The sequence below is a fragment of the Hemiscyllium ocellatum genome, chromosome 21 (assembly GCF_020745735.1).
Source record: "Hemiscyllium ocellatum isolate sHemOce1 chromosome 21, sHemOce1.pat.X.cur, whole genome shotgun sequence".
In the NCBI taxonomy this organism is placed as follows: domain Eukaryota; kingdom Metazoa; phylum Chordata; class Chondrichthyes; order Orectolobiformes; family Hemiscylliidae; genus Hemiscyllium; species Hemiscyllium ocellatum.
The window spans coordinates 60,547,680-60,561,476 of record NC_083421.1 but is presented as its reverse complement, the minus strand read 5'-3'; the positions used below and the strand labels follow the sequence as shown (position 1 = coordinate 60,561,476).

The 13,797-nt window shown below is 44.5% G+C and overlaps 1 protein-coding gene across 2 annotated transcripts in view; it reads right to left on the bottom strand.

Annotated features, from left to right (window-relative positions):
• The window catches only part of LOC132825922 (collagen alpha-1(XXVII) chain-like), a 593,955-nt gene that overhangs the window by 136,308 nt on the left and 443,850 nt on the right, over positions 1–13,797 (bottom strand). For both annotated transcript variants that reach the window (XM_060841558.1, XM_060841557.1), the window contains exons 29-31: positions 5,041–5,094; positions 4,402–4,446; positions 4,226–4,270 (exon numbers count right to left, since the gene is read on the bottom strand). In XM_060841558.1, the coding sequence (XP_060697541.1) occupies positions 4,226–4,270; positions 4,402–4,446; positions 5,041–5,094 (144 nt within the window). The remainder of the gene's footprint in view (positions 1–4,225; positions 4,271–4,401; positions 4,447–5,040; positions 5,095–13,797) is intronic.

Sequence of the window (13,797 nt, the reverse complement as noted above, 5' to 3'; positions counted from 1 at the left end):
GCTGTGCACCACGGTGGCTCAATGTTTAGCACTGCTGCCTCACTGCGCCAGGGAGCTGGGTTTGATTTCACCCTTGGGGGACTATTGTGAAGTTTACATATTCTCCCTGAGTCTGTGTGGATTTCCTCCAGGTGCTCTTGTTTCCTTTCACAGCCCGCAGATGCACAGATTAGGGGGATTGGTCAGCACTGTCCAAGTGAAGCGGGTTAGCCGTGGTTAAGAAGAGCCCTGGGGCAGGTGCAATACTCTTTGGAGGGTCAGTGCAGATTTGATCGGCTGAATGGCCTCACCCTGCACTATAAATTCACAGTACAATATACAGATGATGAATTAAGTAACAACAGACTCTCAAGAGATTTACAAGTGCTTTATAGGAAATCAATAAATAGTTTAGGGCTAATATCAGTTTGCACATTTTCTTCCCTGTCTAGAAGTCAATAACCCAGGGAAGAACATAGCTCTGGTTTATTGAAGACCTACTACTGAATCACCAAATAAAGGAAGCATAGGGAAAGAGGGAGGGTTAAACTGAAGTGGAGTTGGAGGGGAAGATCATGCACTCCAGCCCATGTGGTGCCCATCTTTCGAATGCAATCTTTTAAAAAAAACACTAAATCACCTGTGTCACTAACTAAATTAACAAGGTCAGAGGTCACTGACATCAGGTTATAGTGAAACAGATTTATTTGAAATCACAAGCTTGAATGATCACTGTGAGAGGGCTGACCACTGGATGAGGGCTGACCACTGGGCCAGGACTGGAATGGGTTGACCACTGTGCGAGGGCTGACCACTGGGTCAGGACTGGTCTGGGCTGACCACACACTGAAGGCTGACCACTGGGTGACAGATGACCACTAGGCCAGGACTGGTCTGGGCTGACCACTATGCGAGGTCTGACCACTGGGCCAGGACTCGTCTGGGCTGACCACTGGGCGAGGGCTGACCTCTGGGACAGGAGTGGCGTGGGCTGACTACTGGACAAGGGCTGACCACTGGGACAGGATTGACCTGGACTGACCACATGTTGATGACTGACCAATGGACCAAGACTGGTCTGGGCTGACCACTGGGTGAGGGCTGACTACTGGGCCAGGACTGGCCTGGGCTGACCACTGTACAAGGGCTGACCACTGGGCCAGGACTGGCCTGGGCTGACCACTGGGTGAGGGCTGACCACTAGGCCAGGATTGGCCTGGACTGACTGCACATTGAGGATTGACCAATGGACCAGGACTGGTCTGGGCTGACCACTGGGTGATGGCTGACTACTGAACGAGGACTGGCCTGACCTTATTCTCACTTCCTCTGTCCATTTGCTTCTCATCGGCCAATCAGAATTTCTTGCCTTAAAAGGATGAAATTCCAAAGACAAGTTCTTCAGGAAGTGAAGATGCACATTCTAACCTGCAGCAAAGAGACTAAAGCCTGGAAACTGGATCATTGCTGAATCAGGCTGGGGAGGTAACTAGGCCGAATCAATCTACTGCTCACTGGTGATGAGCTGAGATTAGCAGTCGCAAACTGAGAGCTTTTGGTATGTCGCTAGGGGCTGTGAGATTGACCAATTGGAAACTTTGCTCTCTTGGCAGCCATGAAAGGAGAGAGTGTCATTGGCAGATCACTGTTCCAAGCTAGTGCCAGGAAACAAAATAAAACTTGTGTTTTTTTGCACAACCTCAAGGCTTCCCATATGCTTTGCAGCCAGTTAAATACTTTATTTTGAAGGGGGAGAGGAAACACAGCAATCATTTTGTGCACAGTAAACTCTCATGATCAATGATGTGATAGCAACCTGATAATCTATTCCAGCGTCATCAGGGAGAAACACTGATCAGGTCAACCCTTTGCTTTTTATCAAGATTTTTACATGGAACCTTACCACACTGACCTTACTGACAGTGCCGCACTCCCTCACGACTGCACTGGAGTTAGCTCAGAGACTGGAATGCATGACCTTCTGTCTCAGAGGAGACAGCACTACTCTGAGCTACAGCTTGCATCGAAGTACACCATTACACCACTGGGCTCTCCATGGTCAGGAAAACATTAAACTCTGAGTTACCTGATTGGTTGACACTCTTCAGTGGTCTCTATTAAAAGAAACCCTTTTTTTTTACCCAGCTCTGCCCTTGGGGAAAACTGAATTAAAAGTGGAAAGCATGACCTAATTTGGTGGAAAGGCATTTAGCCCTAATTTCAGACCAACAGTTTCTTTCCCGCTGTTGTTAGATTTCTGAATGGATTTCTCACATTTTTAATTCAATGTTGATTTCGCTCTCTGTGCACCTTCTCTGCGACCATAACATTATATTCCTCACTCTGTTCTACTACCCTAAAGCACTTTGTATGGTATGATCCGTCTGTACTACACACAAAACAAAACTTTCTCCTGTACCTAGGTACATGTGACAATAATAAATCAAATCACATTAAATCAAGTTTGCAAAGGAAATGAACCTAAAGCTATCAGACTGCTCAAATCTCTATCACAGGTAGCACACATTTCTTCTGATGCACAAAGACCACCTCAGGCTCTTTCACATCTGTCTCTGACTTGACAGGTTACATCTCAAGGTCAATATGTTAACATACCTTTAAGAGACATCGCTTAAGAGACATCGCTGCACCTCGGCATATGAACTGAGGGTATTATGATCTCAGACTCCACCTTATCGCAGGAGCACTTGAAGCATGACACTCCACAGGAAACATGCTGTTCTGTGGTAAACTAATAGCTTAACAATAGTCCAGCCACTTAAGTGCCTAAGGAATGCAGTATTTGTACATAATGAGTTAATGGAACAAATGTCCATTGGATTCTTGAATACCATGGCATCCCAGCCCAGTTCCTCATGTTACAGGGGTCAATATAAGCTTTGCACGTCGGTTAAAACACCCAGATGGAAGCAAACTCATTGAGACATTGCACTGTCAAACACCTTGAGCAAAATGTCTGGTAATTGTAGAATTGGGGGAACAAAGACTGTTTAACTGACTACAATGTTTATCCTTTTAACTTTATTTCTTATTTTTGAACTAATACTATGGTAATCTAACTTATTTTTCTTCATTTCTCTATTCTGTATCTAAGATTTGTACCTAGGTACTTTGTACCTAAAATGGCATCATGAGAGATGATGTTGTAAACTTTTTACTGTACTCTGGTATCTCTGTACTTCAGTACAAGTGACAATAAAATCTAATTCAAATTCTACTCAAAATGTAATGAGCATCATCATCACTCTCACACTTCCTCTGCCATCTCTAAGTCAATTTGATCCAGACTGAAGCCAATTTTATCCAAATACAAAACAACACGTCATTTGTGTGCAGAATCAAACTGGCACTTTTTCAATGCTCAGAAACTGCTCTTTTAACAGCTTATTCAGCCAAATAAAACAAAGGACTGAGTATATTAGAAATCCAAAACGAAAACAGAAATTGCTGGAGAAACTTCAGTTCTGGAGAAGGGTTGCTGGTCTCAAAATGTTAACTATGCTTCCATCTCCACAGATGCTTTCAGACCTGCTGAACTTCTCTAGTAGTTTATGATTTTGGAACTTAAGAGTGGTTTTGCTTGGATTGAAGGGACAGGTTTCAACCTCTGTTTCAGGGGCTCCTGCATATTAATGTAGAATCCCCACAACATGGAAGCAGGCAGTTTGGTTCAGCGAGTCCACACTGACCCTTCAGAGAGCATCCCACCCAGACCCTTGCCCTACCCTTGTAACTCTGCATTTCCCATGGCTAACCCACCTAGCCTGCATCATCCCTGGACACTATGGTAATTTCCCATGGCCAATCTTCACCATACCCTGCACACCTTTGGACTGTGGGATGAAACCAGAGTACCCGGAGAAAATCCACACGGACACAGGAAGGATGTGCAAACTCCACACAGAGTCACCTGAGGGCGGAATTGAACTTGGGTCTCAGGCACTGTGAGGCAGCAGTGCTAACCACTGAGCCACCATGCAGTCTTATAGTATACATTGTATTACATTGCTGTTATATTGTGACTGTTCTCATGTATGTTATATTGCAGTTGTGTAATATTGTTACATATTACACATCACATTATATTACCATTATGTTAAATTACATTGTTATTGCTGATTAGCTCCAGGTTACTGGTTCAAAACATGTCATTCAAAAGCATTTCATGAAAAGCCAGCAATGACATATGGGCAGAATGGCGTCTGGTGATTGCTTCATGACTTACTGGAAAACCTGTTGCTCCTGTTTCTCCTGGTTCCCCTCTTTTACCCTGTAAATACAGGCAAATGTTTAATGATGTGCCTCATACATTAAAGTGCTTACCAGAAATAAAATTACATATTTTCAATAAATAATGAAACAAAAATAATACTGAGTTGTCTTTATTTTGCTTTCACATACCCTCTGTCCACCTGGTCCAGTCCGGCCTGGTTTCCCTACAGATCCCTAATATTAAAAAGAGTTAAAATAATTACTTGAAGCAACAAGAACATAAAGAGCTCAGTCACTTTGGACTTAGTGGAATATTTATGCACAAACCCAAAGGCAGGAAATGCTGGACTGAATATTCATTCTCTTTATTGAGATTAACCCTCACTAGCAGTGTGACCACCATTAGTGTACACTCAACTACATGTGGAACTTAAATGTTCATTTCAATAAATGTTACCAGTTATTTTAAAAACTTTGAGTAAAGCTGAGACTGTAATGCTGGTCAGTGATGTACATCATCTTTTGCAGATGTTGCTAAGATAGCAAAAAAAATCAATGAACAAATACCCCTTTGCTTCATACGGAATCACTTAATATTAGTGGCAGATCCTTTCGAACTAGATCTCAGCCTCTGAACTGCTGTACTGAAAAAATTCTTGGAAAACTTGACTCTTAAGTTGATGTGTTAAAAACCAATTGAGCAAATACGTGACCTCTTATTAACTCTGCTCTAAGGTTAAATGATGAAATGGGAAACTTCTTGCAATCGTGAAATGTAAGGGGATTGCCTCTGAGCTAGGCTCCTGATTTCCCCCGGGGTTTACATACCTTGATACCTTTCGGACCTGGCTCCCCTGTCAGACCATCAGAACCTCGTGCACCCTGAAACACAGAGCAGACCATTTGAACAGCAGCGCCTCTCCCTTGTACTTCTTCCAAATTTCAGCTTCAGCACAGAGTCAGTGTTGAACTGTAATTCCTCCCTTTACTCCTTCCTGTGTCCTTACTTCTGAAATGTTCTGGTTTACTTATAGTGTAATTTAGGGCTTTGCTTTCTAGGATCCTCCTGTTCCTTTAATACTCGAATATAAATCTTTGTTGGCTATCTGAATGATGCAGCCTTTCAAAGACATCTTTCAAAGATTTGCTTCAAATTAAGTTTTATAAACATTGACGTGCCCGCTGAAAAAAAGTGCGAAGGAGCTCTCTGTGGTTTGCTAAGATCAGATGGTACATATTCCAATATTCAGGGCTGTTAGTTGCAAATGGTTTTGATAATTTTACATTCAGTGTACAGGAAAGTTGAAACAAATTCACATACTTCAACTAAACAACCACATCATCATCTTCAGTTCCTCTTACTAGCAAATGTTTAGGTTACAAAGAAAGAAAAGTCCAATTTCATTTCTTGAATGTTCCTGAAAAGGGAAACATTTTTTTGTCTTGCACTCATCAGGACAGATGCACAAATGGCAAACTTCAAACGATTACAACAGTTGATGTTGCCACAGGATAAGAGGGATTTTCGACTTCGATTGATCAGTGTCTGGCCAATGTGAAAGCCATGGAGAAATGCGGGCTCCTGGGTAATTAAGTATTTTTGTTTGAATTGAACAGGATGATTTATTGTCACTTACATCTTACTGTTAATAATAGTCAGTTACAGAGGAAAGCTTCAAATGGGCCGCAATCCAGCGGCATTTTGAACAGTTTAAGAATAAAGAAGTAGAACCAAAAACATCCAACTTCATTCTGCTACCTTGGCCATGAGTCTTGAGTCGACACCTGCCCCTCACTCCTCCTCCACTGCCTCGCTGTAGGAGTCTGCACTCTTCAGGCGCTATCTCTTCATGGATGGGCCCAATTCATCACCGATGCAGGCTCCTGTGCCAAACCTACATTCACCCCACAACCTGGAGTCCCTGCCTCCACTGCTACCGCTGTCAATAACCAGGAGTCACTGGCTTCGGGCATACTGTCACCACAACAAGGAATTTCTGGCTCTGGGCCTACCATGACCACAACTAGGAGTCCCTGGCTCCAGGCCTACAGTGACCAGAACCAGGAGTCCCTGACTCCAGGCTGACTGTGACCACAATCAGGAATCCATGTCTCCGGACCTGCCATAATCACAACCAGGAATCTCTGGCACTGGGCTGACTATGACCACAACCGGGCATCCCTGGCTGCAGGCCTACCAGGATCACAACCGGGAGCTCCTGGCTCCAGGCCTACCATCATCCATTTTTATTGCTATATGGTGTTACTGGAAAGCATTTGCTACCCATTTGTACAGGGTTGGAACTCAGCACCTCCTCAGTCATTTCAGAGGGCAGTTACTTGCTGTGGGTCTGGAGTCATGTGTCAGCTAGACAAGGTAAGCATGAGACACCCTAAAGGGACATGAGTAAACAAGACAGGTTTCTACAACATTGGACACTCTGGAGGCAGGAAACATGTTTCCGCTGATGGGTGAGTCCCGAACTAGAGGACACAGCTTAAAAATAATAAGTAGGCCATTTAGGACAGAGATGAGGAGAAACTTTTTCACCTAGAGAGTCGTGGGTGTGTGGAATGCTCTGCCCCAGAAGGCCCAGTCTCTGGATTTGTTTAAGAAAGAGTTGGATAGAGCTCTCAAGGATAGTGGAATCAAGGGTTATGGACATAAGGCAGGAAGAGGATACTGATTGAGGATGATCAGCCATGATCATAATGAATGGTGGTGCAGGCTCGAAGGGCAGAATGGCCTACTCCTGCACCTATTGTCTATTAACATGGTTGTTGTCATGGCCACTATCAGCAAGGCTAGCTTTCAATTCCAGATTTTGAGTCACATTCAAATTCCATTAACTGCGGTGGGATTTGAAACCATGCCCTCAGAACATCAGCCTAGGTTTTTAAATGCCTAGGCCAGTGACAATATAACTGCTCCATCAACACCTCAGCTGCACTTCAATTACAATGGTTTTTGCTGCAAGACCACCGTGTGGACTACTGCATTGTCCAAGGGGGTCTCTACATTGTTGCTGATGTTCTTACAGAGAAAGGGAGAGCTGTGCTGTGCCCTGACATCTCCCCCACTTCTGCCTCAGGGAGGCTGCATTCAGATGGTGGTCTCACTGCCACCTTTCTGAACCTGGAGGGCAACCAGACAATCCAAACCTTCCTCCCTTCAACAGGTTATCACCAGGACTGCAACCTGGTAACCAGCTAGCCCTATGGTCAGCCCCACCCACTGTCTGCCAAGGTGTGGCCTGTTGGCAGGGGTCAGTGGAGAGGAGCACATGGAAGGGACTCAGGAAAAGGCAAGTAGGCTACGGGGACCTAAAAATCTGGCCTAATGTCTACACATCATGTTGAAAAGCCATATCTACATGTTACATCTAGAGCTCATGTCTATACACCGCATATACACACCATGTCCAGACCCCACGTCTAACCTCCACATCTACAGCCCATGTCTAGACACATCTTTTATGAAGTTGAAGGTGTGCACTGTGCCTTTAAGAGCGAGTGAAAGCTGTTTTGCGATGAGAGTGTGCAGGGACCTGTCATGTGACTGACTAGCAGTCTCAGAGTGTACTGGAAAATGAAAAATATCTAACATTTGGCTGTAAAACAAATACCTGGGTTTTGGGTTGCTGTTTTGACAATGACTCAAGTTGCACCTATCAGTTTAAATTACGCTGCAGGATACTAAAAACCTGATTTTGAATTTATTGTTTTGACAGTATCGAACCAATGAGATGATCCAATGCTGGGGGTATAAACAGACATTTTGACAGTTAGACAGGGAGACCAACTGTCACTGACAGAGTATGACACAGCAGCAAAACACTGTCTAACAAAGGTACTTTATTCGTGTGAAACATCTTTGCAGCAAAAGACCGAAGATGACCCAGGGAAATCTTCAGCCAGAGGAAGATAAATACCGTTGACAGCCACTGTATGGTTTTGAAATTATGTTGATGTAGTTTTAACATGGGCTTTTATTGGAACAGTATATTGTTGCAGAGTTGGAGGCAGATAACAAACATTTAAGAGAAACGAGGCTTAGAGTTGTCCATAGTTGTTGTTTAATGTTTATTTTTAGAGTTAAATAATAACTTTGTTTTTTCTTTAAAAAGTTGAGTTCTCTGTCACTCATACTTCAACAGATTATGGGGTGAGGCGAGCGTTTGAGTGTTTGGCTTAATTAGCAGAAGGATTCTCCATCATGTTCTAACACATCTAAATGCCATGGCTCGACCCATCTAAACGCCACGTCTACAACCCATGTCTAGACCCGTCTAAATGTCATGTCTACACCCTGAAGGGGAAGATGGCATGAGGCAGGGTGACACTAGGTACACGGACACACACTTTGGCCACTGAGCCATCAGTTGGCCACTTGACACACAAGATGGCCACCAGACCACAATATGGAGAGGGACAGCAGAACAAACACAGACACTGCCCGGGGTCACCAGAATGCTAGCACAATGCACTTAAAGCTGAGTTGATTAGTTTAAGGCAGGTTGGGGGGGGGGGAGAATACATGAGTGTCGTACACTGCCCGCTGAAGTGTCTGGGTCTAGCCAACACCTTTGATAGAAATGTTAACAGTTTGATATGGACTCAATACAGAGTGATAACAGCCAGGGCTGCAGTAATCGTCCTTCTCAGGAAGAGCAATTAGCGCCCATTATTACAGCAATGGACTTCCAAGCAGATATTGAAACTGACTATGTCTGCGCTGAGTTGAAAAATGTGGTGCTGGAAAAACACAGCAGGCTAGGCAGCATCCGAGGAGCAGGAGAATCGACGTTTCGGGCATAAGCCCTTCAGGAATGAGGCTGGTGTGCCAGGTGGGCTGAAATAAAAGATAGGGGGGAGGGAATTTGGGGGAGGGGCGCTGGGAAGGAGGTGAGGGTGAGGGTGATAGGCCGGAGAGGGGGTGGGGGCGGAGAGATCAGGAAGAAGATTGCAGGTCAAGAGGGCGGTGCTGAATCCGGGGTTGGGACTGAGATAAGGTGGGGGGAGGGGAAATGAGGAAGCTGGAGAAATCTACATTCATCCCTTGTGGTTGGAGGGTTCCTAGGTGGAAGATGAGGCACTCTTCCTCCAGGTGTCGTGTGGTCAGGGTCTGGCGATGGAGGAGGCCAAGGACCTGCATATCCTTGGCGGAGTGGGAGGGGGAGTTAAAGTGTTCAGCCACGGAGCGGTTGGGTTGGTTGGTGCAGGTGTCCCAGAGGTGTTCCCTGAAACGTTCCGCAAATAGGCGGCCTGTCTCCCCAATGTAGAGGAGGCAACATCGGGTGCAGCGAATGCAGTAAATGATGTGTGTGGAGGTGCAGGTGAATTTGCGACAGATACGGAAGGATCCATTGGTACTTTGGGGGGAGGTGAGAGGGGAGGTGTGGGCGCAAGTTTTGCACTTCTTGCGGTTGCAGGGGAAGGTGCAGGGAGCGGAGATTGGGTTGGTGGGGGATGTGGACCTGATTAGGGAGTCGTGGAGAGAATGGTCTTTCTGGAACGCTGATAGGGGAGGGGAGGGAAATATATCCCTGGTGGTAGGGTCGGTTTGGAGGTGACGGAAATGACGGAGGATGATGCGATGTATCCGGAGGTTGGTGGGACGGAAGGTGAGGACCAGTGGGGTTCCAGCACCACATTTTTCGACTCTGGTCTCCAGCATCTGCAGTCCTCACTTTCTCCTATGTCTGCGCTGAAACTGATAACGACCATACTGAAATTAACAAAGGCTGCGCTGGAACTGACAATGACTGCACCGAAACTATTAACGATTCTGCAACGATTACCATAAACAAACCATCACTGACCTAAAATTACAAAATGTATAAAAGTAACTTGACATGTGGTCTGGGTTGAAAGAAGAATCACAGCTGACCGTTGTGCTGTTGTTTTTTTTTCTTGGGGCTCCAATATTTCTTTGTACAATAAACTCTGTCATTGAACTCCGAATCTGACTCCAAAGCTGATGATTTTCCCCACAACAACCCAAGTCTAAACCCATCTGGATGCCATGTCCACACCCCACGTATAGACTCGTCTAGACCCGTCCAGGTGCCACATCCACACCTCGTGTCTAGACCTGTCCAAATGCCATGTCCACACCCCACGTCTAGACCCATCTAGACACCACATCCACATCCCACGTCTAGACCCATCTAGATACCAACTCTGCACCCCATTTGCAGACCCATCTAGATGCCATGTCCACACCCACGTGTAGACACATCTTGACCCCCTCGTCTAAAGCCATCTAAACATCATGTTTACACCCCATGTCTAAACTCGTCTAGACGCCACATCCACACCCCATGTCTAGACCCATTTAGACACCGTGCCCACACCCCACATGCACACACTTTGTTTCCTCACTATGAAATGAAAGGCAGCTGCAGTTGCATTTTCTGTCACAACCAAACCTATGGAATAATCATAGGATGGAGCCCCCACTATCCCTAATTACCCGTCACAGAATCATTATGATGTAGAAAGAGGCCTTTTGACCAATCATGCCTGTAACAGTTCTATCATCTCCAGCTAATCTCCTGTCTTTTCCTCCTATATGCCTACACACCCCTTCCATCCTGGTTTACTTGACCATTTCACAGCACAGCTAAATGACAACTCCATTGCTGTGGGTCTGGAGTCACATATAGGGCATCCCAGGTAAGGACAACAGATTTCCTTCCCTGAAGAACATCAGTGAACCCAATGGGGTTCTTACAAGTATTGATCGTTGCTTCGTGTTCATCATCACTGAGTCCTAGTTTCAGGTTCAGATTGATTAGTGGTATATTGCTCAGATCTGACCTCACTTCCCCAGTCACCTAGCTCAGATCACTGCATTGTCACTCCCTGACATTGCCTAATACCACAATGTGGGGCATTAAAACCAACACTTCCTAAATGAACCACAATGTGAATAGCAAGAACATTTGTGCAGAGATGCTGAGGTGAAATGAAAGTTTGCTGCACTGTTTGAACTTCATCTTTATTGCAATTAAATTGCAGGAGAGCTGGATGTGAAGGCAGGACAGACAGAGACGAACATATTCCCAAACACCAGTTACTTACAGAAAACCTTTCAATCATCTTACAGGGAAGGGGGTGGGAGTTTACCAGATAACAGCATTTTTCTGATAGATGATAAGCATCACATATTTTGCTGATCCAAATCTTTTACTTGTCATTATGTAAGTTAAGTAGAAAAAGAATGCACCAATCACAATTTGTTTAAGAAACAAATACATTCCACTGCAAGCATCCAAAGTATGGGCAACTGGGCAGTGGGGCTCAAAAAGATGTAAGGATAGTCACCAGTTCATTGGAAGGAGAGAAATACAAGTTTCTTCAAAATGGTTCACCACATCTTCACACAAATTTACATACTGCTGAATCGTTCATTATTGCCGCAACAATTCTAACAAACTCCTGGCTGGTTTCGCACGTTCTACCCTTTTTGTAAACTTCAGGCCATGAAGGCTATCTGCATCCTAACCTGCACCAAGTCCCATTCCTCTGTTTCCTCTGTGCCCACCAACCCACGCTAATTCCTGGTTACACTAGTGGTTAACTTGATGCTCGCCCTGTTACTATCCCCCCTCACCCATCACTTTAATCTCTCCAACCTCTCCTCTTTAATTATGGTCTCTGGAATGCCCCTAACTTTGAGTGCTCCATCTTTTGTGACTGTGTGTGCTGCCAGTAACACAAACTCTGGAGTATCCTTCCTCTCTGTAACTCCTTCGACACATTCCCTCAGACCTTTCTCTCTGAGCAAGCTTTCAATCAGCTCACCCACTGTCTCCTCCAGTTGCTGGATGTCATATTTTGTGTCGTAATGCTCCTGTGAAACACTCTGGGACATTTTGTTTTGTTACAAGTGACATCAAAATACCAGTTGCTGGTGGTGTTTTTGCAATGGCACAGTTGCAGAGTGGAGATTACACAGCAAGGAAACTCAAGCACAACCACCAATGACAGAGCAATTAAAACCAGGGGATACTTTAGAGGCTAGAATCCAAGGGGAGCAGAAATCTCAGTGCTTTGTGGAACTAGAGGAGGTGCAGAGCTAAGAAGCTCATTCCACTACTTAATGACAAGGTGGGATTTTATCATGGCACCGTCACTGAGCTGGAAGACCAGGTGCCTTGATGAATGTGCTGGGGATAGCAGTTTAAACCCCATCACTGCAGCACCGAAACTTCAATTCCATTTATAAACTTGGAATTGAAAGTGATGGCAACCACAGAACTATTATTAACTATTGTAAGAACCCATCTGGGTCACTAATGTACTTTAGAGAAGGAAATCTGTAATTCTTACCCACTCTGGTCTACATGTGACCCACAGAAATGTGGTTGATTCCTAACTACCCTCTCAAATGTGCTCAGTAAGTCACTCAGTTAGATTTAGATTTTATTGTCATGTGTATTTAAGTCCAGGAGTACAGTGACAAGTCTTTAATGTCACCACACACAGTACCCAACTACAAAAATCCTACAAAGTAGAAAAAAAACCAAAGTTTAAAAAGGTAACCGTCACAGAATAAGTAGAAAAATAAAGAAATAAAGTAAGTAGTTAACATTAAAGTCTGTCTTAATATAAACTAGGAAAATAAAGGAATAAGTCAGTTGAAGGTAATCTGGAACAACACAGTAGCTCAGTGGTTAGCACTGCTGCCTCACAGCACCAGGGACCCGGGTTTAATTCCAGCATTGGGGCAACTGTCTGTGTGGAGTTTGCACATTCTCCCCCTGTCTGCATGAGTTTCTTCTGGCTGTTCTAGTTTCCTCCCACAGTCCAAAGATGTGCAGGTTAGGTGGACTGACCATGCTAAATTGCCCCACAGTGTCAAGGGGTGAGCAAGCTAGGTGGGTTAGCCATGGGAAATGCAGGGGTATAGGGAAGAGGGATGGGTCTGGGTGGGATGCTGATCAGAGACGAATATGGGCTCGATGGGCTGAATGGCTTGCTTCTACACTGTAGGGGTTCTGTGAATGAGTAACAATTGCTGACCTTGCCCACATTCCATGAAAATATGCTAAAAAATATAAAATGTCATCACAGGATGGAATGACAAAAGAGCAGTTTAAATGTGAGTATACCTGGCATATTAAGTAACTGGTGGCTAGTTCACAGGTAAATATTATATTGTTGCTCTTGATAGAAGCAGCTTCAAGTCCAAGGTAAGCTCCAAGATAATAAAGGATAATGATGGAATAGTCAGCTGTGTAAACAGGCACTTTGACCATCAAAAGCAGATGTTAAAGGAGGTAAGACAAATTCTTCAAATGCCTAAGATATTGAGATAAAATCATAACCAGTTGATTTTATAAGAAACAAATTGTTTGAGATTGCTCATGGGATTTTATTTGCATATTTCTGGATAACATAATCAGGCTGGTTTTGTCCTAGAGGAATGCTATTTTCATTCTGGGCAAGATGAACCGGCAAAGATGTACTGGACATGACTGACTCTGTAGGGAAGATTACCCGCTCACTTCCAAAACTTAAACATTATGGGGCTGCTTGATCAGTTAAATGTAGCAGTGTGAACAGAGGACATGACAT